This window comes from Lolium rigidum, chromosome 7 (assembly GCF_022539505.1).
Source record: "Lolium rigidum isolate FL_2022 chromosome 7, APGP_CSIRO_Lrig_0.1, whole genome shotgun sequence".
Classification (NCBI taxonomy): domain Eukaryota; kingdom Viridiplantae; phylum Streptophyta; class Magnoliopsida; order Poales; family Poaceae; genus Lolium; species Lolium rigidum.
Genome location: NC_061514.1, coordinates 269,641,773 through 269,668,444, shown reverse-complemented (window position 1 = coordinate 269,668,444; position 26,672 = coordinate 269,641,773). Strand labels below are relative to the sequence as shown.

Genomic DNA, 26,672 nt, shown 5'->3' with positions numbered 1-26,672 from the left:
AAACCATATACCCTAGACCCTAAACCCTAACCCTAACCCTAACCCTCTGCCCTAGCTAACCCTAAACCCTAATTAAACCCTATGTATAGGCCAACGACACTTAATTGTGCATCGAGGAGCCCAGGGGTGCCTCGCGGTCCTCTAATTAAATTAATTAAATGCGCCATGCATTAACCCTAAACCATATATATGTAACTAACCCTAGCTAATCAACCCTACTTAATTAAAACACATAACCCTAAACTATACTAGATATAACCCGATCTAATAAAAACATGCTCTATATATAACAGCTAGCTAGCAAACCGTAGATTAACACCAATTAAAATATACATGGCCTATATCGATCATGTTGTATAACATATCCATGAGATTCATTAATTAATTATATAATTATCGTGATAAATTAATTAACTTGAATTTTGACAAGTTCTCTCGAATGAAAACACATTTGATTAAGTTGCCTCATAATATATATATAATTAGTGTGCATGCATGGTCTACAATGCATTCGTGCATATATTTTAATGTATATTTGAACATATATATTCTTGGGGATTTCAATCTCGATCTCTCTCTCTCGATCATCTATATATCGTTGGTGGCCCAAAAAACACACATATATACGCATGCACTTTATGCGTAAAGGCGCGCGCGAGTGCCTCTAATAATGTGTGTGCGCACTCGATCGATGATCCCTAAACCTTAAACAACCCCTAAAACCTTAAATCCCTAATCCCTAATAGTCCCTAATCCCTAATCCCTAAACCCTAAACACCCTAAACCCTAAACCCTAAACCCTAAACCCTAACCCTAACCCTAACCCTAACCCCAACCCTAACCCTAACCCTAACCCTAACCCTAACCCTAACCCTAACCCTAAACCCTAGCTAACCCTAAACCCTAAACCCTAGACCCTAAACCCTAGACCCTAACCCTAACCCTAACCCTAAACCCTAGCTAACCCTAAAACCCTAATTAAACCCTATGTATAGGCCAACGACACTTAATTGTGCATCGAGCAGGCCGGGGGTGCCTCGCGGTCCTCTAATTAAATTAAATGTGCCATGCATTAACCCTAAACCATATATATGTAACTAACCCTAGCTAGCTAATCAACCCTACTTAATTAAAACACATAACCCTAAACTATACTAGCTAGCTATAACCCGATCTAATAAAAACATGCTCTATATGTAGCAGCTAGCTAGCAAACCGTAGATTAACACCAATTAAAATATACATGGCCTATATCGATCATGTTGTATAACATATCCATGAGATTCATTAATTAATTATATAATTATCGTGATAAATTAATTAACTTGAATTTTGACAAGTTCTCTCGAATGAAAACACATTTGATTAAGTTGCCTCATAATATATATATAATTAGTGTGCATGCATGGCCTACAATGCATTCGTGCATATATTTTATTGTATATTTGAACATATTCTTGGGGATTTCAATCTCTCTCTCGATCATCTATATATCGTTGGTGGCCCAAAAAACACACATATATACGCATGCACTTTATGCGTAAAGGCGCGGGTGCCTCGATCTAATAATGTGTGTGCGCACTCGATCGATGATCCCTAAACCTTAAACAACCCTAAAACCCTAAATCCCTAATCCCTAAACCCTAAACCCTAAACACCCTAAACACTAAACCCTATACCCTATACCCTAGACCCTAAACCCTAACCCTAACCCTAACCCTCTGCCCTAGCTAACCCTAAACCCTAATTAAACCCTATGTATAGGCCAACGACACTTAATTGTGCATCGAGCGGCCCAGGGGTGCCTCGCGGTCCTCTAATTAAATTAATTAAATGCGCCATGCATTAACCCTAAACCATATATATGTAACTAACCCTAGCTAATCAACCCTACTTAATTAAAACACATAACCCTAAACTATACTAGATATAACCCGATCTAATAAAAACATGCTCTATATATAACGACTAGCTAGCAAACCGTAGATTAACACCAATTAAAATATACATGGCCTATATCGATCATGTTGTATAACATATCCCTGAGATTCATTAATTAATTATATAATTATCGTGGTAAATTAATTAACTTGAATTTTGACAAGTTCTCTCGAATGAAAACACATTTGATTAAGTTGCCTCATAATACACTAATTTTTCACTGTTCAGTTTGTAACATAGTGTTATGCACTCGCTTGTCAACATTTGCATTGCTCTGAACTATGCACTTTACACAACCTAATTCTTCCACTTACATTCGGCGCTACGCACCAGTAGTACCTCCCATGTTTCCTTCACCATCCCGATGCCGAGCTTGCGGGAATATGGCGGGCCCATGTACATACCCCGCATATAACACCTCCTATGGCTCTATCTACCTTTCTAGTAGCTCCTTCACGGAGTTACGGGTATGTATTCTCGGTGGTTTAGCATGAATTGGCATATAGTAAAGTCTTGTTTTTAGTCTTCCCTGCTTCTTACATTTGTATCAATTTTCACATGCGGATCGTACCTTGTGAACTTCGTCCAATGATTAACCGGATGTGTCCGCATGAAGGGTCTTTCACTATGCATGGCAATGGCAAATTGATGAACACCTACACGGTCTATGAGGTGTATGTCTACAAGACGCAGGCCATCACATATTTGTATGGACATGATTGGAGAAAGTTTGCTTTTGACTACGGTCTGAAGAAGGGCGACGAGCCGAGGATCGAAACTCAAACGGGCGGATATACGTAACGCTGCTACGAGTTGGAGACACTTCCAAATATATAATATGTAACTTTTTTCTACTCATATCTTTTGATAACTGTTCTGAGCAGTTGTTCTAAACCATTCCCTCTGTTCTAGCTTGCTGGGTTTAACATGATCAAAGATGCAGATCCCCTGATGGAACATGAGCGGATGTCACAAAGGGCAACCACACCGAAGACCGCACCGGCTTCCCACTCTCCCGCATCAGCACCGGTTCCCGTACCGGCTCCGTTCATCGCATCTACCCAGCAGTCCCCTACATCGGCATTGGTTCCCGTAGAGGCCCCATATACTACACCCGCCCAGCAGAGCTCTCGCATCGACATCGGTTTCTCTAGCCGCACCGTTCATCGCACTCGCCCAACGGTCTCTGCATCGACGCACCGGTTCCTCTAGAGGCACCGTTTAATGCACCTGCCCAGCGAGTCTCTGCATCGGCACCGGCTCGTGTACCAGCCTCGAGCTCTCGCACCTGCCCCAGCCAGAACACCGAGGTCTCGGCTCATTGCTCGTGGCCACCCGTGTGGTGACCAGGACGCATCTCAAGGCTATGTTCGTGAGTATATGACAGCATAACTGCTCTTATCTTGATGTCTTCTCTGCTCAAAGTCTCACATGGTTCAGTGCATTGGTGCCATTGACTAATTTTTGGTGGTATCTCTTACTTTGAATCAGAAATTGCCTAAAAGTATCTCCAAGGATCTCAATGCTGGCCGAAGGGGCAAGATATCCCTCATCATGGAGAGTGAAGGTCTCACCGTGGAGGGACGGTACTCCGTCAGTCCCACAGATGGCCGCTTAGGTCGTTACTTCCGAGTGGAAAAAGTTCATTGACGGTGCCAAACTTCGCATTGGATCAAAGTTGAAGGTCAAGATCTTTCAATGCCGCTGTGACATGCTCGGTCATAAAGTTCGCGGTTGTCTAGTTCCGTTGCCCCATGAGCCCTTAGCAAATGCATTTGTAGTTATACTTATATAAGGTTATCTTATCCGAATCGCTAATTAATTGTATGGGTGGTAAAACTGCGGCAAGCTTTTGCTCTTAGCAAGTATGTATGTATGATCAGCTATTATGATAACTAATGTTTGTGTTCATCTTAATTTGCATTTCCGTTTTAGAAAAAAACTTAATTTCTATTTTGGCCGACTTCGTTAGAGAACTATCGGATTGAACCCACAACATGATTCAAATAGATTCATTACACCGAGCCACATGTCTTGACCTTGCTATACACTACTTCCATTAATCGAGTGCAAGAAGGCTTACCCGAGTCTGCTCGAACCATGGCATATTCGAATCCACCTTATCTATCTAGAAATACAACCTTTGCGGAAAGAGGATTTGCGGTATGGGGAGGCTGACATTGGGGACCCATGAGCCAAGCGAGCGTCGTCAACGTTTTAAAGGTGGCAGGAGATCGAAAGAAAAATTAAGCCAAAAATCAGTTGGTAAACAAATTCAAGAAAAGAAACATTTACCTTTCGAGAGGATGACATGCGGGACCCATGAGGCAGCGAGCATCCTCAACTATTTCAAGGCGGCAGGGGATCAAAAGAAAAAAGGAAATAGCCAGAAATTAATTAGGGTCAAAAATAAATCCATCAAAGGAAACTTTTATTGTTCATAGAGGATGACATGTGGGACCGACTTGCCAACTGCGTCGTCATCGTTTCAAAGGGGGCAGGGGATCAAAAGAAAAAGGCAAATAGCCAGAAATTAGGGGAAAAAAATAAATCCAACAAAGGAAACTTTTATTGTTCATAGAGGATGACATGCGGGACCCATGAGCCAGCAGCTTCCCCAACGTTTCAAAGTCGGCATGAGATTGAAAGAAAAAGGCAAGTGACATAATATCAGGAGCCAAAAATAATCCAAGAAAAAAGAAACTTTATTGTACATAGAGGATGACATGCGGGTCCCATTTTGTAGCAGCGGTCTCAACGCTTCCAAGGCGGCACAGACCGAAAGAAAAATGAAGTAGCCGTAAATCGGGGTGTGAAAAAAAATCCAAGAAAAGAAAGATTTCAATTGGGTTGTATCTCGGACATCTGGGCCTTCGAACTATCCTGCTGGGCCTTTTGACTCGTACAATTTCAGCCCACTCCAAAACAGGAAAGGTCGAATTTTTCTCAAAAAAAAAACAGGAAAGTCCTATGCTTCGCAAAAACAAAAAAAATGGAGATTCAACATATAAGTTTGTTTATGTAGATATAAAGATTTAATTTATCCGTTTGCAATAGCTCAGAGCGAAATACAACGTTTATTGTCTGCAAAATAAAATATCACATGTTTCTTGTACGGGGAGGCTGACATCGGGGACCCATGAGCCAGCAGCGTCGTCAACGTTTCAAAGGCGGCAGGGGATCGAAAATAAAAAAAAAAGCCAAAAATCAGTTGGTAAAAAAATACAAGAAAAGAAAACATTTATCGTTCTGAGAGGATGACATGCGGGACCCATGAGGCAGCAACATCCTCAACGTTTCAAAGTCGGCATGAGATCGAAAGAAAAAGCCAAGTGACATAATATCAGGAGCCAAAAATAATCCAAGAAAAGAAACTTTATTGTACATAGAGGATGACATGTGGGTCCCATTTTGTAGCAGCGGTCTCAACGTTTCCAAGGCGGCACAGGACCAAAAGAAAAATGAGGCAGCATCATTCTCAACAATTCCAATGCGGCAGGGGATCAAAATAAAAAAAAGGAAATAGCCAGAAATTAATTAGGGGTCAAAAATAAATCCACCGAAGGAAACTTTTATTGTTCATAGAGGATGACATGTGGGACCGACCTGCCAACAGCGTCCTCATCGTTTCAAAGGGGGCAGGGGATCAAAAGAAAAAGGCAAATAGCCAGAAATTAGGGGTAAAAAATAACTCCAAGAAAGGAACTTTTATTGTTCGTAGAGGATGACATGCGGGACCCATGAGCCAGCAGCTTACTCAACGTTTCAAAGGTGGCATGAGATCGAAAGAAAAAAGGCAAGTGACCAAATATCAGGAGCCAAAAATAATCCAAGATTTATTGTACATAGAGGATGACATGTGTGTCCCATTTTGCAGCAGCGGTCTCAATGTTTGTAATGCGGCTTGAGATCAAAAGAAAAAGAAAGTAGCTAGTAATTAGGGGGTGAAAAAAATCCAAGAAAAGAAAGTTGATGGACATAGAGGATGACATGCGGGTCCCTTGAGCCAACAGACTTACTCAACGTTTCAAAGGGGGCAGGGGATCAAAAGAAAAAGGCAAGCCAAAAATCAGAGGGTGAAAAAAAATCCAACAAAGGAAACTTTTATAGCACATAGAGGATGACATGCGGGTCCCATGAGCCAGCAGGTCTCTCAACGTTTCAAACGTGGCATGAGATCGAAAGAAAAAGGCAAGTGAAAAAATATCGGAGCCAAAAATAATTCAAGAAAAGAAAGTTTTATAGTACATAGAGGATGACATGCGGGTCTCATTTAGCAGCAGCGGTATCACCGTTTGAGAGGCGGCAGGGGATCGAAAGAAAAAGGCAAGTGAAAAATATGAGGAGCCAAAAATAATTCAAGAAAAGAAAGTTTTATAGTACATAGAGGATGACATGCGGGTCCCATTTAGCAGCAGCGGTATCACCGTTTGAGAGGCGGCAGGGATCAAAAGAAAAAAGAAATTGCCAAAAATCAGAGGGTGAAAAAAAACCAAGAAAATGAACTTTTATAGTACATAGAGGATGACATGCGGGTCCCATGAGCCTACAGGTTCCTCAACGTTTCAAACGTGGCATGAGATCGAAAGAAAAAGGTAAGTGACCAAATATGAGGTGCCAAAAATAATTCAAGAAAAGAAAGTTTTATAGTACATAGAGGATGACATGCGGGTCCCAGTTAGCAGCAACGGTATCACCGTTTGAGAGGCGGCAGGGGATCGAAAGAAAAAAGGCAAGTGACCAAATTTGAGGTGCCAAAAAAAACTCCAAGAAAAGAAAGTTTTATAGTACATAGAGGATGACATGCGGGTCCCATTTAGCAGCAGCGGTATCACCGTTTGAGAGGCGGCAGGGGATCGAAAGAAAAAGGTAAGTGACCAAATATGAGGTGCCAAAAATAATTCAAGAAAATAAAGTTTTATAGTACATAGAGGATGACATGCGGGTCCCAGTTAGCAGCAGCGGTATCACCGTTTGAGAGGCGGCGAGGGATCGAAAGAAAAAGGCAAGTGACCAAATTTGAGGTGCCAAAAAACTCCAAGAAAAGAAAGTTGATTGCACATAGAGGATGACATGCGGGTCCCATTTAGCAGCAGCGGTCTCAACGTTTCCAAGGCGGCAAGGGATCAAAAGAAAAAGGAAGTAGCCAGAAATCAGGGGGTCAAAAAAATCCAAGAATAGAAAGAATTTTGGTTCATAGAGGATGACATGCGGGACCCATGATCCTGCATCGTAAACGGCTCTATCGGAGAACGTTGAACGAGATGGCGCGATCGAGAAAAAACAATGCCAGAGAGGCTGCCATCTGGGCCCTACATCCCTCGGCGGTGCGGATTTGCGTTGACTCGGCCGGCGAACCCGAGATTTCGAGATGCACCACGTCCCGGGCCACCATACGTGACGTTTTGGCCGCTTTCGTCGGGCTAGGTGGCCTCAAAAACGAGAAAAAAAAGTTTTGACATGCACCACGGAGGGACCAAAAATCGTCGGCCATGGTACACCAGCAACCACGGCGCGACTTCAACTTCGTCGGCCATGGCAACTTTTCTTGTAGTGATGCATACCTATGTGTGCAACATAAATAGACCCAATGTCATTATATGGACCCAAGCATGTCTCTTCGAGGTCTCATGACATTTGCGCTTTCACATAGGGGGAGTAATCCCCCGCCACTCATTGAGCCTCAATAACAACTTGATTTGACTATATAAGGCTAAGTGATCTTATTGAAAAATCACTTCAAAAATGACTTATGATTCTTGATATACTTCGAATCATGCCCATTGTTGCTATTTATATCTTGTTTGGATTTCACTCCAATGGGTATGCCTAGAGAACTTTGTGTTTCCAACCCCATATCTATGCTCATCTCATCATCGTCTATCTATCTATACGTACATGTCATCATCTGAGCATTCGTACACATTTACACAAAGATTAGGGGCAAAACGAGGCAAAATAATACAAAACTGGGCAAACAGACTTTGGCCGGTCACTGGCCCGGTCGGACCGGCCTTTGCGCCGGGTCATCCGGCGCCTGGCCCGGTCAACCGGGCGGCCGACCGACCATGCGGTTGGTTATGTTTTGAGGGAGGATACCCCTTGGGGTCTTCTTCCTCATTATCCCCCACCTCCAAAACCTCCATGGCCGCCGCCTCCACCATCTCCACCACGTCCTAGGCCCTTCCCACCACGAGTTTCCCCCCAAACTTCACCCACTCGTAGATCGGTATCTCTCAAGCCTCTTCACCAAAGGATTTGATCCCTCTCAAGCTATTTTGGGAGATCTTGGGGATTTGGCCCTCAAGCCCTCTTCACGTGTTCTTCTTGCTCACTTGGGCAAAGAGGACGATGTCTTCGGGTAAATCTTCCTCACATTCCCTCTCCCTCTTGCTTTCCCTCTCCTATTGCCAAATTTTGAGGAAAGTTGAGAAAAGTTAGGGTTAGGGTTAGGGTTAGCAAGTCCTCATGCCATCTAGAGTGTCTCACACCCCTATGCACATTGTTCACTCTAATGCTATAGTCTATGTTCAAATTTGTGAGTTTTTGCATGATTTGTGGTTGAATTTCTGGGTAAACATCACAATTCGACAGACCCGGTCATCCGCCCGGTCAACCGGCCCCTCAACCGGCCGGCCCGGCGTGCCGCCCGGTCAACCGGATTGGCAACCGGCTCGTCCGGTCTGCCGTCCGGTTGGACCGGACCGTGCGCCGGATCGCCCAGTCCTTCGCATAATCTCATCGAAACACTTGGATATATGCTATGCTTTTTGGCTTCCCTATATACTGATGACATGTACACTTACCCCACTGCTCTCCTCGCTCTATTTTGCTCTTTCACAGACAGTTGGAGTGGTGAAGAATGTGGCGCCCTTGCCAAGAGAGGACGGCCTACGGTGCCTCCACCCCGCTGTTCTAGCGGCCGCATGCCTCCTAAAGCACCTCAGACTACTGACACTGGCAGCTCAGCCGGGAAGAACCAAGACAGTTGGCGCTAAGAGGAAAGACAAGCACGCAGCCCAAGAGGATGATGAAATAGTGCCAAACTTTAATGTGGGAGAAGCACATCGTGGTGATTGGCAGAGTTTGAGGAAGGAGAATCCGTATCGCTTTGAGCCACGGACTTACACTGGTGGGGACCAGTTCTTCTGGACCAAGACTCAAGCACGCCTTTGGGCAGATTTCTATGACACTAGAGAGTGTATGAAGAATGGGGCTGTTGTGATGCCCAAGGCCATCAACCCTGAAGAGCTTGCCTTGCATGAAGCCACAAAGTACCGCTTTGTGGTTGATACCTTGAAGGGTATGGGACTATATGATCTTGTGTGCCTGAAGCCTGATGATGACCAAATAGAAGGCACCTATTGTCCCCTTCTAGTCCGTCAATTCCATTGCACTGTATTCTTCCATGATGATGAGGATCGCACTATCACTTGGATGACTGGCAAGGAGAAGTACTCATGAACCTACACTCAGTTCTGTGCAGCCATGGGTTTTGGTGGTGACTGTGCTCAAGGGTTCAAGATTCATTCTCGGTCTAAGCTTACTAAAGGTGACATCTCCTTTTGCTATCCCCCGAACCCTACAGCTGGGCCTCCCACTATCTCTGGGATGTACTACTCCTATCTTGTCCTTGCCAAGTTGTTCCGAGAGAGTCTCATCAGCAAGTCAGGCGACACCAGTGAAGTCAGGAACTACCACCTGAATCTGATGTACTATTGCCATCCTGACAGGATAAGGAAAATTGATGGTTGTGATCTCATTCACTGTGAACTGAAGCATTCTGTTATGGGCCGCATGACTCCCAACTATGCCCAGTACGTTCAGCGGCTCATCAACTACATAGTACCAGCTCCTCTCAACACACTAGATCAAAGGATCATCATGGAACCATTCAAGTTCCCCACTCAGGACACTCGTCCGGACGTCCCTGCCATGATGCCTTCTGAGCGCCGTTCCAAGGAACGCCATGATCATGATGCTAGTTCTAGCTACTCTCGGCGCCCCAAGCACGATGTCGCTCGCTTCTTCTCCAGCATGTGGCAAATGTGCAAGAATACCAATGATGTTGCACATCAAAGTCTTGCTTTGAACCAGGAGACACGGAGGCGACAGAATGAGTTCATGGCTGCAAGGAATGTCCCTGTTCCTCCTTCTGGCCCTAAGATGGAGCCTCTGGTTGCACCTGCTTGGGAGATGCCTACCATTACTGATGAGATGCTCCAGAACTTCGACCTCTCCATGTATGCTCATGGTGGCCTTCCTCCTAGGACTGCTAGTGCCCCTGCTGATGATGATGATGAAGAGGATGAAGGTGCTGAGGCTCAGGATGATGATGGCGAGGGATCCTACTCCACTGGGCATGAGTTCTACTGATGGGAGCGCTAGCATCTCTCCTCTTTTCTTCGCCTTTTTGGTGTTCCGATGCCAAAGGGGGAGAAGAAAGTAGAGTCTAGGACCACGGGGTTCTTTGGTTGTCACAAGCCATGGGTGTTGCTTTATTTGATTCTTATATGGCTTGTGCTTATTTGCTTTGATTTCTCAAGAACCATTTGCTACTTCGAATAATTCGTATATGGACGACTATTTGTATGCTTAATCACTCTATTAGGATGATCATGCTTTATGCTTATATATCTTGATATACTTGTCCATACCATGCTTGTTTCCCAAAGATATTGGGGGAGCTTCTCATATTCCACAAATGGTGCACTTTGTATTCAAACGCAAATTCTCCAAGTGCACACATTATGGGGGAGCTGTCGTAATATCTTTTATGGAATCAAGGTTTAGAGCTTATCATAATATCTATATGTGACTCTAGCTCGGTTTGTCATCGTATACCAAAAAGGGGAGATTGTAAGGGTATTTTACCCTTATCCATTATTTTGGTAACAATGACACCGTGCTAGACTATTTGGCCTAATACATGTTTATAAGGATAATCTCAGGTATTAGCCAAAGAGGCATAAATGGTGTATCAAAGGAACAAGAAGGTTAAAGAAGACCCCCCCACTTCAACAACAATCAAAAAGGGGGTCTACAGCAGGAATCCGGTCTCAGGCCCGGTTGGACCGGACCGTGCGCCGGACTGGCTACGGCCTGCCGCCCGGTCGACCGGCCGCACGGTCGGGCGCTCCGGCGCCGACCGGCTCCTACGCTGATGGAAACCGGATGAGCTACTGGAAGACACGGAGTTGCCCCCGGTCGGGGTCCGGTCTGCCGCCCGGTTTGGACCAGCGGGTCCGGTCCCTGGCACGGTCTGACCGGGCTCTCGACAGGGCGCCCCGGCGCCAACCGAGCTCTGCGCTGACTGCAACCGGATGGAGTACTGGGCGACATTTCGAGGGTCCGGTCGTGGTCCGGCCTGCCGCCCGGTTTGGACCGGCGGGTCCGGTCCCTGGTCCGGTCCGACCGGCCCCTGCACCGGACACTCCGGTTGTGGTCCGGTTGACCGGGTTTCTCGAGAGAAAGCTGATGTGTCAAGTGAGCAACGGCCATATTTCAAGTGACACTATAAATAGCCCTTCTCCTACCTCTGAATAGCTAGGCACTACACTACAACCTGTTCTTGAGCTCTCTCTCTCATACTCCATTGCTAGAAACACCAAAAGCCTCAGATCTCCATCCTCCTTCACCCAAACTCAAATCCCTCCAGGGAAACGATAGAGGAGGACCCGATCTACTGTTCTACCAAGCCAAATCTCAATCCCCCTTGTATTCATCAAGAAGCTTGCTCTCTAGGGTTCCTTGGAAACCCTAGGTGGGCAAGAGTGGTCCGGAAGCATCCGAGCTGTGGATTTGCTCCGGGCAAGATTGTGAAGGTTTGGAGGCTACCTCAAAGTCTACCACAAGTGAGTGAGCTATTCCTTCGTGGGATAGACTTCGGAGAATAGGGTGAGCCTTCGTGGCGTGGGGAATCCTTCGTGGGACCTCCACCCCTCCAAACGTGACGTACCTTCTTGCAAAGGAAGGGAACACGGGAATACATCCTCGTCTCCGCGTGCTATCGGTTATCTCTAACCGAACTCCTTACTTGTGTTTTAACTGCCTGTGAGAGTCTTCGTGCTCGAGTTAGTTATATCCTTATATAGGTTCTTTCACCTAGTTTGCATTAGGCTCACCTTTATATTCCGCAAAGCCTAATATTGCAAAGAAAGAATTAAAATCTGTAGAAACCTATTCACCCCCCCTTCTAGGTTTACCATCTCTATACTTTCATGTATGAATATACATATTGTACATATGGTTTTGAATATTTTAATTCAATGCTCGTATTATTTGTTTGCCGTATTTTTTATTTTTATTTTTGTAATGTGACAATAGGTACCAGGGTAAATATAGTGTTGCGTCAAGTTTCAGTCGCCACGACTACCTGTTTTGTTCACAAGCTCTGATAACTACTTGGCGACACCAACAAAAGTTTCGTTGAAATAGACTTTCGCCACCAAAGAGTTTACATCGCAATAGATTTTTTCCACTAACATTTTGGTCGTTGCGATAGCTATTTCCTGACACCAAACCAAACTTTGTTGAAATAGCGAATCGGATAGAGTAGCGAATAGTTTAAATTGTCGCACTTGTTTCTAGCTACTAATATTTAGACCGTTGCGACTACTATTTCGTGCCACCAAAATAATTTGTGTTGAAATAAAGTTCACGGAAATTTTCCATTGTCTCAGTAGTGGTCGCTTCAATTTTTTTAGTCGTCGCAATAACCAGATTTTTTTTACCACGATTGAATTGTTTGTGGCCAATCATTTTTTCCATGCATATAAGGTTTGTTGGCATAGTTTATTGCCACCAAAATTAGTTGTGTTGAAATAAAGTATCATCACGGTAATTTTCATTGTCTTAGTAGAGTCGCTTCAATTTTTTGCCGTCGCGATAATCAGAAAATTCTTTTTACCACGATTGAGTTGTTTGTGACTAATCATTTTTTTTCACGCATATAAGATTTATTGGCATAATTTTTTGCCACAAAATTAGACGTGGCAAATAAACTAGACTATTCCAACGAAAGAGCATGTGCAATGAAACATGCTTAGTTGATACAGTAGTCACTCGCCGAGGTTTGGTTCTTGTATTGAATCTGAACTGTTTTATTCCCTCTGATTTAAATTAATTGACTTGGCTCTTTTTTTTTTTTTGAACAAGACTTGACTCTATTTAGATACGCGTGTCTATAGAGATAAAACATATCTGGATATATATATCTAGACAACATTAAGTCAATTACTTTGGATTGGAGAGGTACTGGTTTTAGATGAATGAAATCGTGCTCTTTAATTCGAAAAAAGAGGGGAAAGGCAGCATCTCAGCTGTGAACGGCTGGACCGATCCCCACAGCCACAGGCCACACGGTGGCGAGTTTACTCGGGTGCGAACGGCCGGACCGATCCCCACCGCGAGTTAACCCACGGCTAGGGTCGGAATGCGCCGATAGCCCGCCCAGTCAAAAATCAGCCGAGATTTCGAAAGACACCCTCCCGGCGGCGATGCGGCCGGCGGCGGCGGCGAGCCTGCCTACCTACCACTAGGACAGAGTTCCGCAGGCTAAGGCGGCCTAGCGATGCCTGCGGCGGCCGTCGCGGCCGCCAGGCTGAAGCGGGAGGACTGCCCCCGCACCAAGCATGACTCCCTCTTCTCCCCATGGAAGGTGCGTGTGCGCTCCGCTCTCCTGCTAACAGTATTCCTAATTAGAACGTAGTAGTTGCGTCTCCATTCGTACAGCTACGCGATTTCCGTCCCGCGCCTCTGATCCTAGGGTCGAAATTTGGAAATCTTGGATTTCTAACGAGATTGGATTGGACCAATTTCTGCTGTTATAGGAGAAAACTAAGTCTGTTCTTTTGGGAGTCACGCCTGATTACTTCCCTGGTCTGCAAATAACTATTCTGCAAAGAGTTCCTACGATGCTCAGTTTGTGTGGTTACTGCACCTGATCTTGCCAAGATTCGGTGCATCAGACCTGAACCGAAAGAGAGGTTTTTCATTTGGCATTTGGAAGCTTTCTCTGAATTGCATCTGGACCCCTGATAGGCTGATGTCGACGGGTTGGCCGCACCAAGGTCCTTGCTGTTTCAGTGATCAAACTCTGGAGACTCTTTGCTGCCTCCCATCCTCAGGTCTCTGGCATCGCTCTCAGTTCCTTCTCCATTGGCCGCTGGTGAAGGAAAAGCTTGCCAGGTGCAAGAGACTTCGGAAAAAAAATGACCAGATCTCGGTTTCTGCCTATGCTGTTCGGCATCTGTGGGAAGAGCGAAACCGCGGGATCTTTGATGGCAGTGCCGATTTCGTAGGCGGCTCTAGGAATTTGCAACTTGGTATTCATTTTACCAAAATCCTCACTATTTTGCCAAAATCATCACTACTTTGGTAAGATATGCCCCAGTTTTGCCAAGATCCGTGTGTTTTGTCAAAATCATGGGTATTCACATGAATACATAAGAATACCCCTAGCACCGCCCCTGGTCGGATAGCATGGGCAGTCTTGTGCTAGAAGATCTACTGACGCTTGGTCGCTCTTTAGGAGAGCATAATCGTTTTGGGGCTCGTTCTGTTCTTTCCTTGTTTTGACTTCATCTATACTGCTTCAAGTCCTGTACAGTTTTTCCTTCTACTATAAAGAAAAAGCAGAGCTCCTGCTATTCCCTGTATTTTTTTTTTTTTTTTTTTTTTTTGAAATCGTGGATTCTTGGTTCTAGCCTAATTTGCTTCTGAATAATCCTATTCATAGGTTCTTGTCGGGCCATCGGACTGGGAGGACCATTCTGCCGGCAAGGAGGGAGTCCAGAGATACCACACGCGCAACCTCCCGGATAACTTCCCTGGTCTGTACGAGTTGGGCGTTGCAAGATCTTCCTATGATGGTGTCAGGGCTCGCAGAAATGGATCAGGTGTCGTCGTTGTGGTGTACCTAGGGCAAGCTGATAATGTCAGGGCTAGGCTCCAGCAGTATGGACGGACAGGGTCGCACCTAGACATTGGGAATCCACTGGCTGCTGTTGGTAAAACTGAGATAAACATGCTCGCAGCGGGACCTGGCTTGTTCAGGGAGGTGTTCTCCAGAGGTTACTCTGTCATGTTTCGATGTGCGTCGGTAAGTGCTTTCATGCTTGTTTTCCAGCTATTCTGTATGAGGAGTTCTTAGAATATGCCAGTCAGGGTTGCAAGTTCTCGTGTGCTTTAGGTTTCAAGAACAGCAGCTTAACCTCCCATGGTACTCCCTCCATACCATGAAACATGTCTGAGATTTGTCAAAAATTGAATGTATTTAGACACTACTGTATAGTATCTAGATACATTTGAATTTTGACAAATCTGAGACATCTTTCATGGGACGGAGGGAGTAGTTACTTGGTATGGTGCTTCGTTGATATCTTGTCCAAGATATCTTTTTTTAGTTTGTTCAATTGTTTTGCTGATGTTGTTCATGTTGGCATGTTTTAAAGTGAAAATGTAATATGTCATAGTCCATGTTAGATGTCTTGGTGAATATACATTTTTTAGCATTTACTATTGCTTCTGGTTGTACAGTCATCATGTTGGCTGTTTGGTGCAGGCATACTATATAATCCATGATCATCTCAGAAATGTCTAGTCTTCTTTTCACTGCTTCCTGCAGTGGTGCCTTGAGCACCACATACAAAAACTGCCTCCAGCAATGTACACGCAACATGTGGTTATTCATGAACAGACACCTAATTTAATTGCGCATTGTTCATGAAATTGTTTGCATGCTAATATTTACCTCGCCTATTTCATAAGTAGTGCTTTAAGGTCAGTATGCTAAACCTTACATCAAGAATGATGGATGAAGGGAGTTCTTAGTAGCTTTTGTAGGAACATAATGGATCAACTGTGAATCTTGTGGTGTCATTTTTATCTGTAGTCATCAGTGTCATGATTCTGTTTTTATGTTGACAATATACTTGTCATATTGTCCTGATGTGTACTCTCTACTGTGGAAAAAACAGATGGGTAACAAAAAAGAAGCTGAGAAGACTGAAGGTCAGCTGCTGAGAGTATTTGATTATGCATGGAACAAGCTTCAGAATGGTGCTTGTCGCCGCGAAGAAATACTCCTCAAGTTAGAGCAGAGAAGCCATAGAACATCACTGCTTAGCAGAGTACGTCACTTTAAACAGAAAGTGTTTGGAGAGAGAGCAGGTATAAAGATTAGCAGCAGTGGGTCTGTTGGCATCCCATCTGGCAGTACGGAAAGTATGTTCCCAAGAGTCCGTACATTTGTTGGCTTCAGACCTCGTTCAGTTAACTCTTGTGACAGTTTAAACGAGGCAATTGATATTCACCGGAAATGCACACCTCAAGCCAATACTCCTGGTAGCAACAAAGCACATAGAAGGATCGGAGGATATAGGGTGAAAAAGATCGATGTTATAACACGGAGAACTGCGCCGATGCAAGAATCCAACTCTGTCTGTGGAGTAACACTGGAGGATGGTTCTACTTGTTTGGAGGATCCATTGGAAGGGAGGAAGAGGTGTGAGTTGCACAAAGGTAGAAGAGTCAGAGTCAAGCAGAGTTGCAAAGTATCCTCTTCTAGCTACACTGGCCAAGTTGTTATTCCAGCTGATGACTCCATACCACAAGTAACTGCAAATCCAAGCAAGCCAGATCAAGCATGGGAAACCTGTGGAGGCCGGTCCAAAAATGCAAAGGAACCATCACTGCAAAGGAACAGCTTTGAAGCAAAGGAGTTGAAACCCGGAGAAGCTCCCATAGAAGATGGAACATATAGAACCTCTCATGCTGAATCTCAGTCCCAGGAAGATGAGCCTTCTGGAAGGAAGTGGTTTGAGCTGCTGAAAGCACAGAAGTCATCTGGGGCACCACCCACGAGGGGCCAAGGATGCCAGACAAGAGTAGCAAACGATGACGTAGCAACCATTTGTGGAGCTGTCACAGATAAAGGGTACTGCAAAGTGGTACCGATGGCAGGAAGAAGAAGATGCGAGGAGCACGAAGGAATTGAGGTCACTGGCGCTTCATCTGCACCATCTCCCGGAAGCTCAGTATGGCCCTGTATCTGTGGCGCTCGAGCGTCGGATGGTTCGCCTTGCAAGAGCCAGCCAGTTGCCGGGAGGAAGCGATGTGCGCTGCATAAGGGGCATAGAGCTACACCATCCACCGCACAGTAAACATTGTTTCATTGATCCAGTTGTTGTTGTAATAGGATTCAGTTACAGATTTCGAAACTATACGGATTTTATTCCATTTTACAAGGTGTTGATTTGTTGTTCATGTTGCTTGTACACAACATTGTTGATGATAGATACAAAAGCAAAGAAAGTGTAACTGTGTTCATGGAATTTTGGAGGTCTATGAATGTATGGATTGGGTCTGCTGCTGGAAATTTGGAGAGCTGTGGATTTGGTCTGTGACCACCCTCTGTTGCCTGAACAAGTGTTGATTTCTAGATAACGCAAAATTTCTGCGTACTTTGCAAATCCATTCATCTATATGTGCACATGAGATGTGGAATGTATCTAAGGGTGACTTCTTTTGGGCTTAAGCTTATGCATAAGCCGGCTTATGGATTTCGGTATGGAGAAGCTGTGGTGGGCAGAAGCTTCTAGAAGCTAGTTCTCCCTATTCTTTTAGGCTTCTGGAATTATGGCCTATTTCTGTGTTAAATTGTAAAATATCTATAAAACCATAAAATTTGATATGTGCCCTAAATAAGTGATGATACCATGATATACATGCTAGTTTTTAGTAGATAATGAGCTAGAAATAAATCAAAAAATTTATGTAAAGTAAAATGATAATAAAAACATGGTGTTGTATGTTCATGACAATGTAGACAAAAACAAATATGTAAATTGGTTCATGACAATACAAATCAGCAAATTGGTTAATGTAACAAATGCTAGCAGACCATTAATCCTTATCTTGTGATACATATACAAGTCAGAAACCAAAGATATCTTCACTGAACAATATAAATCACCAAAGTCAAATCACTAGCAGAGCATCAATTCACAACCAGAGAACATTTGGAACAAATTTACTAGCAGAATATCGATGACAATACAAGTAAACATTGGAATGAGCTAGTTGCCGGTGGCTGCGAGAACGACATCGATGCAACGACCGAATCGAGTACAAGGCAGACCGCCAAGTACGACCTTGATGTCACTGGTGGGGCAGGACAAGCTCGATGTCGGCATCACTGTGGGAGGTCACCGTTCGGCGTTGGGGCAGGACGAGGTCGATGGTCAGGTGGCGGGGGCGGGGGCGGAGTGGAGAGCTCGGCGGCGGCGCCGGTCTGCGGGTGGAGAGGCGGCGCCGATCTGCGGGTGGAGAGGCGGGCGCCGTCCTTGCTGCGGGTAGAGATGCGGGGCGAGAACAGGATGCGTGGCCCGCGTCGGTGGATGCCCTGCCGGAGCGGCGACGGCGTGGTCGACGGTGCTGGATCGGCGGCGGCGGCAGCGTGGAACCCTAGCTCGTGTTCTTGAGCGCCATGCGGGAGAGAAGGGGATGAAAGGCTGAAGCGATGCGGGTCTGGTTGGGTCCTCACGGTGAGCATTTTTTCTTTTTATTTGTCTAAAGATTATTCTCTAGAATGGCACTCCTGCTGTAAATTAGAGCAAAAAAAGGGGCAGAGGTGGATACCGATTTGGGTATTAGGGGAGAAGCTCGGGAAACTCCTCAGAAACACCTCGTGACCAGTTTCTCGGTACAGACAGGAAATGGGCTTCACGGTGGAAAGAAGCCCTGCAGAAACTGCCCCATTCTTTTGGGCTTCAGCTGTCTAGGACCTATAAGCTGGACTAGAAGCCCAAAAGAAGTCACCCTAAGACGTTGAGTAGCAAAATTACTGTAAATAATTTGAACAGAAACCAGAACACAATACCTCCAAGTTTTGCAGAGAGGAGGCACGTGTCCTGCGGATGAGACGCCATCCTCGTGCCGTTGCGCCTCCGCAGCAGTTCCACGCATCGCTCGCGCGATGCTCCCGCCGCAGCTCCCGCTCGCCCTCGCCGCCACCACCACCGCCGCCATCACCTGCCGCGGCAGCTCCTCTACCGGCCGCCGCCGCGGCCGCCGCCCGAAGGCCAAGCCCATCGTGTTCCCGCCTCCGCCGGTGCGCCGCCTGGTCTCCTCCTCCCTCCGCCGCCTCCTCCCGCGCCTGCGCCCCCTCGGCGGCCGACGGCTCGGGCGGCGGAAGTCGCCCGCCGAGGACGTCGCGGTGCTGCTGCTCTCCCTGGCGTTCGGCGACAGGCTCACCGTCCTCGCGGAGGCCTGGCGCGCGTCGGGCCTGGGCCAGGCGCTCGCCGTCTGGGCGGCGGTGTTCGGGAGGGCGAGGAGGAGGAGGATGAACGGGCTCCGGCGGCTCGCGGCGCTACTGCTCGGGATCGCGTTCTGCGCGCTCGTCTCACGCTTCAGGGGCGCCGCGTTCTTCGAAGGCCTCGGGAAGACGGGAGGCGGCCGGAAGTTAGCGCGGATTTTCCTCCATTGATTGATTGGTTGATTTGGTTCCTATGTTCGATTTCTTGAGGTGTATTGCCGAAATACGGGATTGAGGCGTCGGAATTGTAGCTTTCCTTGTGCGGATGTATTCTCTGTTCTTGAACTGTCGATATGGTTTTGTCGCATTTTTCATGATTCTACTTGGAGGCACATTGTTGCCGTCCTGCTTGACATTGTGCTTCTGCTAGATGAGATGGAAGTTGTTCGCTTGTTGGGAGATTTGTGTTGGCATGCTGAAATGGTAACGCTTAAATGGTAGTCCAACTATTTGTTGCTTGGAAAGTTGACAGGACAATACTTCCCCAACCTAGTTTGGAGATTTTCCTTCTCTGAATCAACGCTCAAATGAAACGTCAGTTTAGGCTCAACTCAGTGCTAGCACAAGAGCGAAATCTTCAGCACCATACTGGATACAGTTAGGTTTTCCTTTCCAGGCCACTAGAACAAATTAGCGGTAGATTACAAGCAGAAGTGAACAAAAATGATAACCAAAATACTCCTTTCTTGAGAGAACACAAGTGCAACCTCACAGCTGACTGTCAGCAGGGCATTAGTTGCTCATGTGCCTACAAGCTTAACTACAAATTACATTCCTATGACGCGGTATCTAAAGCCAAAAAATCCCTGCTTACAGTCACTGGTGGCTCAATATCATCACCCTAACATCACCGCATAGATAAGTTACCAAAGATGCTACGTTGGAACAATGTGTTAGCCATGACAGCTGTTATCTCTGGAACAGTAAGATGCAATGGCTTCCTATAGCGACCTCTTTTTCTTTAGCTTTGGGTCCTCGTCCAACATCGTCAAGTCATCATCGTCTTCAACAACCTGAGCGCTAGTGGATGCACCACAATTTTCCTTTGTTTCCGATATTTCATCCAGCTTACGCTTCATTCCAGGTTTAGAGGATATATCCTCAACAGTGTCATGTGCACTCGATGAAGAAGCTGCAGATTTGTTCGCCCCATTACTGTTGACTTGCTTCTCCACTGGAGCAGACCATCCAGATAAAACCATTCCTTCAGGCTCTTTCTCCTCGTCAAACTCTTCCCTGCATGGATAACTGAATAATGAAGTTCTCCACTTTCACCCTTCGACATAATACTAAACTGTATGCATATGACAGAATTACAGCATGCAGGTTCCGTTTGGACATTAAACAATATATATATCCATGTATTTGAAGTGTGATATTATGTGTGGACTCAAAAAAAAATGCATGCTAGAACTAATCTCTATGTTGAAGCACCGTATAAAACAACAGCAGTTTTTGCATCATGCACTCTCAGACTACAACCATCATCTCCTAACTTTATTTGCCAAAAATATGTAACATATGTTTTATATGCATATTCTAAGCTAGCACTTAATCATCTACGTCTGTCTACTCTGTTGTTGCACAAGTCATCGTAACCAATCTTTTGAAAATGGCTGTTGGAACTTGGAAGGCAGAGGGAACCTGAGAATTGTGTGTTACATTCATACAGCTAACGTAGAGTTTTGATCGACACGACTGGCCCATATTGAAGACAACAGGTTTTTAAATAACACTACTATAGTGAAAATACAGATATGAACCTGTGTTTGATGTTAATGCTGCACGATAACTCCTGCTGGAAATCCTCAACAGTAAGCTTCGTACCATTAATTACTGGAGCTGGAAGTTCAGCCAAGACCTGTAATAATTGATGAGCACGAAGCTAATAAATGAACTGTACTGAACAATTCGATACTACAAGGCCACCCACAGGCTAAAATGGAACAAATGACATGGAGTGTATTGTTCCCTTGGCCCTTGCCTTGAACAAGAAACACTATGAGCCATCGAGGGTAGTACCTTATCAAGGTTTAAAGCATAGTTTGCAGCCTCATCTTCCTCTAAGCCATCACCATCCTCAAAAACAAGTGTAGAACCAATCATTACCAATGGGAGGTTCATTCCAAGTTTGCTTTTTATAATCTTGTCAATAACCTCCCTAAGCTTTGTCTCCTTAGTGTTAACATCCAGCAGAAGAGGGGTCTGACGCACATTAAGTTTTAGTTTAAGGTCAGAACCAAAAAAAGAGGAATAACATGTAAGCATGTCATATCTTAGACATCACAAAATACCTCAGAACAGACATAGCATGATTTATTGGGTTCAAAAGGATCTACAGGCATCAAGAGCATCTTCCTCGTAGGATGTTCCAGACAAAATGTCATTCTGAAAAAAGGATAAACAATGTGGTTACAGTGCTTTTGTATTACTGATGCAGAAGGCACAGCAACTAGTATAATAGATGATAGCATGCTAGAATATGACATTAAAATCCACAAAAGTAAGATCAGAAGCACTCCTTCCAAACTACCATATCCAGAAAAATAGGCACACTGAACTGTGATATCTTAGGTAGAAAACATTGTCAAAAACAAAGAGATGGAACAAAGTTAAGTACCTATAGTTCTTATAATCACCCCGGAGAACTTTGATTGCTTCAATAACAATGAGACCAGCTATTATAGCATTTGTTGTTGCCACAGCATGAACTATATTCCCAGCAACACCTTTAGCTTCAAAAAGGCTATGCAGCGGTATTCCGAAAGAGTATGCTCTGATATTAGCTGCAGTACTAACAAACTCAACTGCTAGCTGGTCATCCTTATCAAAAATCAAGTTCCCAACTTCCTGAAATCAGAAAACCTCGATCAGATAGAACAAATTTCTTTTAAGTTCAAAGAACTTGAACATAATACAAACAAACCTTCTCTCTTTTTTGAAAAAATAATTTAAAAGCTTCCACAAACACTCTTGAATTGTCAGCAAGAGTCCATATCTCTTGGGGGTTTGTAAGACCCAAAGACGCCATAGCAGATGGTTCTTCATGCTCCTTTGTGCAGTCCCCTGAGGTACCATTTTGCTTTAGAGCTTCTTCAGGTAATGCTTCTCTGCTGTATATCGGAGTTGGTCGTTTCCGATTCTTCCAGGTTTCTTCATTTTCCAAGGCAACTTCGATGTTGTAACCAAATACATGATCATAAATCCTCCGAGCATACTGATCAAGATCTTCATCAGCATCCCTTTTAAATACATCTGAATTTGAACTGCTGCCATCTTTTGAATGCACATTAAGGTCATTGTCTTGGTTCTTATCACCAAACAGCTTTGCAAAAAGCAGATCCTTTGCCCAAACAATGCAGTGAACAAACTATAGAAGGAAATCAATCATTACTGCCAGCATTAAAAACTGAGAAGCAACAGTAAAATTTTATTGTGTTCCAAAAAATGTCACCAAAACCACCAAAAAAATGTTGAATTTTGATTGTTAACCATGTCAGAACTGTAATTACCAAAACAAACAAATGAATGTTTGTTAGTAGAATGTATCTTCTGTGCATGAATTCATGCAACTCGCATTTTGAAGATTCCAAGATATGTAACATACATAAATAAATGATACAATATTGGCATGCCCTTATAAGTAGGTCGGATAGCACCCAGTTGGAATTCCTTTTCTTGTAAGGTTCAATCAATATTAATCTAGTGACCCAATACGAAATAAACGAGCACATTTTCAAAATAAACAAGGTTACAGGGGTGTAAGGCCATGAATATTTCAATACGAAAAGAATACTAATTAAGCAATCCTTCCAAGATTTAACAAGTTTTGCATTTAAAAAAATGCAAAACAACAGAATACTTAGCTGTGGGGAAAATGCCAGAACATAAACCAATATTATAAGAAGAAAAGCAGACTAAAAAATATTAAATGGTAGAGGTGGAAAAGGAACCTTTGATGGAGTGCTTGTAATTGTGCAGACAGGATATGATTTCGGGACAGGCTTAGCTTGGCACTCGTAGCACTCTGTTTTACCCTTGACATGAACAGTAACCTGCAAAGTAGAATGGCAATTCCTTTTAGTGATATATCATCTTGACCTATTTAGCAGACTCCTTGACTAGTTCAGTCGGCATCTGTAGGTTATTCACAGTTTAAATGTGTTACCAATAAACTAGATGGATAAAACAACTGAGGAGTAACGACTCCAATAAACGGTATGCATTATAAATCAAGGCACACAGATTTTTGGTTTTTGACAACAAGTGCCCATGAACCACATACTAACAACTCATATATGGCATTTTATACTGAGGAGTAACAGTTCCACTAAATGGTATGCATTATAAATCAAGGCACACAGATGTTTGGTTTTTGACAACATGAGCCCATGAGCCACATGCTAACAACTGATACATGCCATGCTCATTGCACAAGTCTTACGTACAAGTTTCTACACTATGGCACGGCTCTTGATGGTCTAAACACAAAAATGTAACAATATGCATATAACTAACTAAACGCGTCAGCAACATATATTAACTGTACGGAGAATTTATCATAGCTAGTTAACTGCCACCAGGAGCTGCTGTAGGTTCTATGGGGAGAAGATTTGACTTAAAATGTTCACAATTTCTACAAACAAAAAATATGTAGGTATATTTCTGGGAGAGTGGTAGAGGACGCCTTGTTTCCCTCATTCATTCAGCTTGCCTACACCCAAAAGGTGTGTGCCTTTATGTAATTGTGCATTGGTCCAAACCAAACATTCAGGTATGTGATAGGACTAAAGAATGTACAACTGGAAGGCTGTAAATCTAAGGTAAATATTACTGCTGGCTTGCTAAAAAAAGGAAAAGAAACTAACGAGGGTTTCTTAAAAATAGCACATGGTCCAATGGCTTGATATCAGAGAATCACTTCAACAGGAGAACTACCAGCTAAATAAGAAGACCAACATACCAATACCCACAGACATTGTAACAAGGGAGATGCACAAGGGTTACAGAGACAACAACAACTACGATATTTGATCGCCTCACCTGTCCAAGAAACCCGGTCGTCCCACTTTCAACCAAGGGAACTTCAGCAGCAAGGCAGAGGCGATTGACATGCCGTCTAGCATCCAAGTTGTCGAGGCCATTCATAACGACATTAAATTGCTTGAAAAAGTCGACGTTGAACTCGGAATCCTTGACATTTGCATGGTACGATTTTATATTGATATTTGGCCTAAATTTCAGAATAGCGTCCCGAGCAACCTAGCAAGATCAGTGGTAGAAACTGTATAAGGATACCTCAATTATTAAATGTCTACAAGCTATCCATACCCATCATATATCCATGTATAAAAGGTACTTACATGTGCTTTTGACTGTCCGACGTGAGTCTTCCGAAACAAAAACTGCCTGTTCAGATTGCTGACCTCGATCGTGTCCAAATCAATCTGCAGTAGAAAAACAACAGAAGGCATCACAAGTGTGTCAATCAGATTGGCTTCTGCTGGTTACCTCAGCAAGGACTAGACCCGTGACAATCTCAAAGTCGCTTATGCACAAGGTACATAGACCTCAGGTGACAACTGTAATGATATCGCCTTCTGTGCCAACAGTGCACGAAACATGAGCCTCTGCTGGGTTCAAGTAACACACTATGCTATGCAGAATCTAACCAGTTACAACCAGCGCCCTGATAAAATCAATACAACTGAGAAAGCGGATTTGCAGGTAAGGGCAGCCTGGAGGAAAACCTTCGATAGAGTAGCGGACCAAACAGTTCACTTATCTATTTCTCAGGTTCTGGTCAACGCTAACACCATCAGATCCCGCTACTAGCTGAGTGGCATACCAGCTATGTACCGCACTGCTGCCCACATAGCTAGTTTGCAAGTAGATTCGAACTAACCCTAGGCACATACTGCCAACAGAACAAGCGAGGAAACAACGGGTCGGCCATGTAGCAAAGAGCGCACTCACGATGTGGATGTCGCTGAAGCCGGAGAGGGCGAGGGTCTTGAGCAGCTCGCAGCCGATGCCTCCAGCCCCGACCATGAGGACCTTGGCCGCCTGCGCAGAAGGGGACGGCGGCGCCGCCAGAACAACCGAATCAGCCAACGGAATTCCACGGGCAAGGGGGAAAGGGGTGCGGAGATCCCCCGCGAGCCCCGGCGGCGGAGGGGCGGGGGCGGCGCGGGAGGGTGGGGCTTACCTTGACGGCCTCCTCCGAGGCGGCGGCGGCAGCCATGGGGAGGGGGGCGCCGGCGGGGGCGAGGGTTTGGAGGTTTGGAGGGTTTGGTTTTGGGTGGGAAAGGAATTTGGGAGGGGCGATTTGGGGGAGAGGAAGCAGGAGGGCTTTGATGAGGGGAGAGGAGAGGTGGGGTGTGGGAAGGGAAGGGAAGGAAGCGTCGTGGAAATTGAGGCGTCGCGCGGCGTTGGCCCCTGCTTCTGCTGCTGCGGCTGGTCAGTTGCGCTTGGGCGGCCTTGGCCTTGCAGGACGACGGTACGGTTGGATTGTGTGATTTAGGGCTTCGATCTATGGAATGTGGGCCCTGCTGGGAGCCTTTTGGGAACTGCTTGCTGGTTGACCCTTGGCTTTGACTCTGCTCAAACTACAAAAAAAATACTAGTTTTCTAGTGCTAGATCTAATTTTTGTAGATTATTTGTGTATTTGATTGATTGATGAGAGCATATCCACCGAAGACCCCAATAGTTCTCGTTGAAATGTCGGACAAGGAAAACTCGTTCAACGGTACCAGTAGGTGTCGTGTTGTCCAACGCCACCCACTAAGCTCTTCGGCAACCCCGTGTTCGTCCCCATCTTTGGTGAGCGGATAGTGTGTGACGAACATCGTTGGGTAACACCGCCACTCAGGATATTTATAGGTGGGCCAACCCTATCAGCAACAACAACAGTGGTCAAGTGGTCAACCTTCTTTAGTTCCACATGTGTCCATTGATGTGACAAATGTTGCGCCTTACCCACGTAGTGACGTTGCACCTTCTCATCACCAACGTTTGTTTGACGTTGCACCTTCTTCTCACCGACGTTTGTTTCTATGGAAGGTGTGCCTTGCTAGGAGCCTTTTGGAAACTGATGGTTATCGTTTGGTCTTTGAATCTACTCAAACTTCCTGAAAATTTTGTTTTCTCTTGGATCAAATTCTTGTAAACTACGTATGAGTTTGATTTATAAGACAGCCAATCGTAGATATTTTTCATTTGTTCATAGTGTTTCTTTGCAATACTTTTTGTTATATTTTTTGCATCATGTTTAATATGGAATGTCCATCCATTCAACCTCTTCTATATTTACAGGTTGCATAGTAATCGAGATAGCATGACACTGTATTTTTATATTTTGTTATTATTGTGTTTCGAGGATCCTGCAAATCAAAGGGTGGTATCTTATTTCTA

General features: G+C 44.7%; 3 protein-coding genes across 3 annotated transcripts; 2 read left to right on the top strand and 1 right to left on the bottom strand.

The window, feature by feature from the left end:
* The first annotated feature begins 13,513 nt into the window (after positions 1-13,513).
* On the top strand, positions 13,514-17,299 carry LOC124675666 (protein EFFECTOR OF TRANSCRIPTION 2-like). Its single transcript, XM_047211739.1, has 3 exons — positions 13,514-13,600; positions 14,681-15,043; positions 15,921-17,299. Exons 1-3 carry the CDS (start codon positions 13,514-13,516, stop codon positions 17,103-17,105), a joined length of 1,635 nt encoding a protein of 544 aa, XP_047067695.1. The 3' UTR covers positions 17,106-17,299.
* Positions 17,300-18,919: 1,620 nt separating this feature from the next.
* LOC124672746 lies at positions 18,920-19,492 on the top strand. Its single transcript, XM_047208921.1, has one exon. It carries the CDS (start codon positions 18,920-18,922, stop codon positions 19,427-19,429), a length of 510 nt encoding a protein of 169 aa, XP_047064877.1. The 3' UTR covers positions 19,430-19,492.
* Positions 19,493-19,844: 352 nt separating this feature from the next.
* Positions 19,845-25,687, bottom strand: LOC124674116 (SUMO-activating enzyme subunit 2-like). The gene is made up of 11 exons (XM_047210149.1): positions 25,467-25,687; positions 25,235-25,324; positions 24,622-24,705; positions 24,302-24,520; positions 23,212-23,313; positions 22,185-22,628; positions 21,879-22,108; positions 21,553-21,646; positions 21,281-21,463; positions 21,022-21,119; positions 19,845-20,494 (listed from the first exon to the last, which is right to left on the bottom strand). Exons 1-11 carry the CDS (start codon positions 25,500-25,502, stop codon positions 20,200-20,202), a joined length of 1,875 nt encoding a protein of 624 aa, XP_047066105.1. The 5' UTR covers positions 25,503-25,687; the 3' UTR covers positions 19,845-20,199.
* Between the last annotated feature and the right edge of the window lie 985 nt (positions 25,688-26,672).

Coding starts and splice junctions, on each gene's coding strand:
- LOC124675666 (XM_047211739.1), top strand. CDS start 13,514: ATGCCTGCGGCGGCCGTCGCGGCCGCCAGGCTGAAGCGGGAGGACTGC. Junction 13,601..14,680: donor CCCTCTTCTCCCCATGGAAG/GTGCGTGTGCGC, acceptor TCCTATTCATAG/GTTCTTGTCGGGCCATCGGA. Junction 15,044..15,920: donor TCATGTTTCGATGTGCGTCG/GTAAGTGCTTTC, acceptor TGGAAAAAACAG/ATGGGTAACAAAAAAGAAGC.
- LOC124672746 (XM_047208921.1), top strand. CDS start 18,920: ATGCTCCCGCCGCAGCTCCCGCTCGCCCTCGCCGCCACCACCACCGCC.
- LOC124674116 (XM_047210149.1), bottom strand. CDS start 25,502: ATGGCTGCCGCCGCCGCCTCGGAGGAGGCCGTCAAG. Junction 25,325..25,466: donor CCTCGGAGGAGGCCGTCAAG/GTAAGCCCCACC, acceptor CCTTCTGCGCAG/GCGGCCAAGGTCCTCATGGT. Junction 24,706..25,234: donor GCTTCAGCGACATCCACATC/GTGAGTGCGCTC, acceptor TTTCTACTGCAG/ATTGATTTGGACACGATCGA.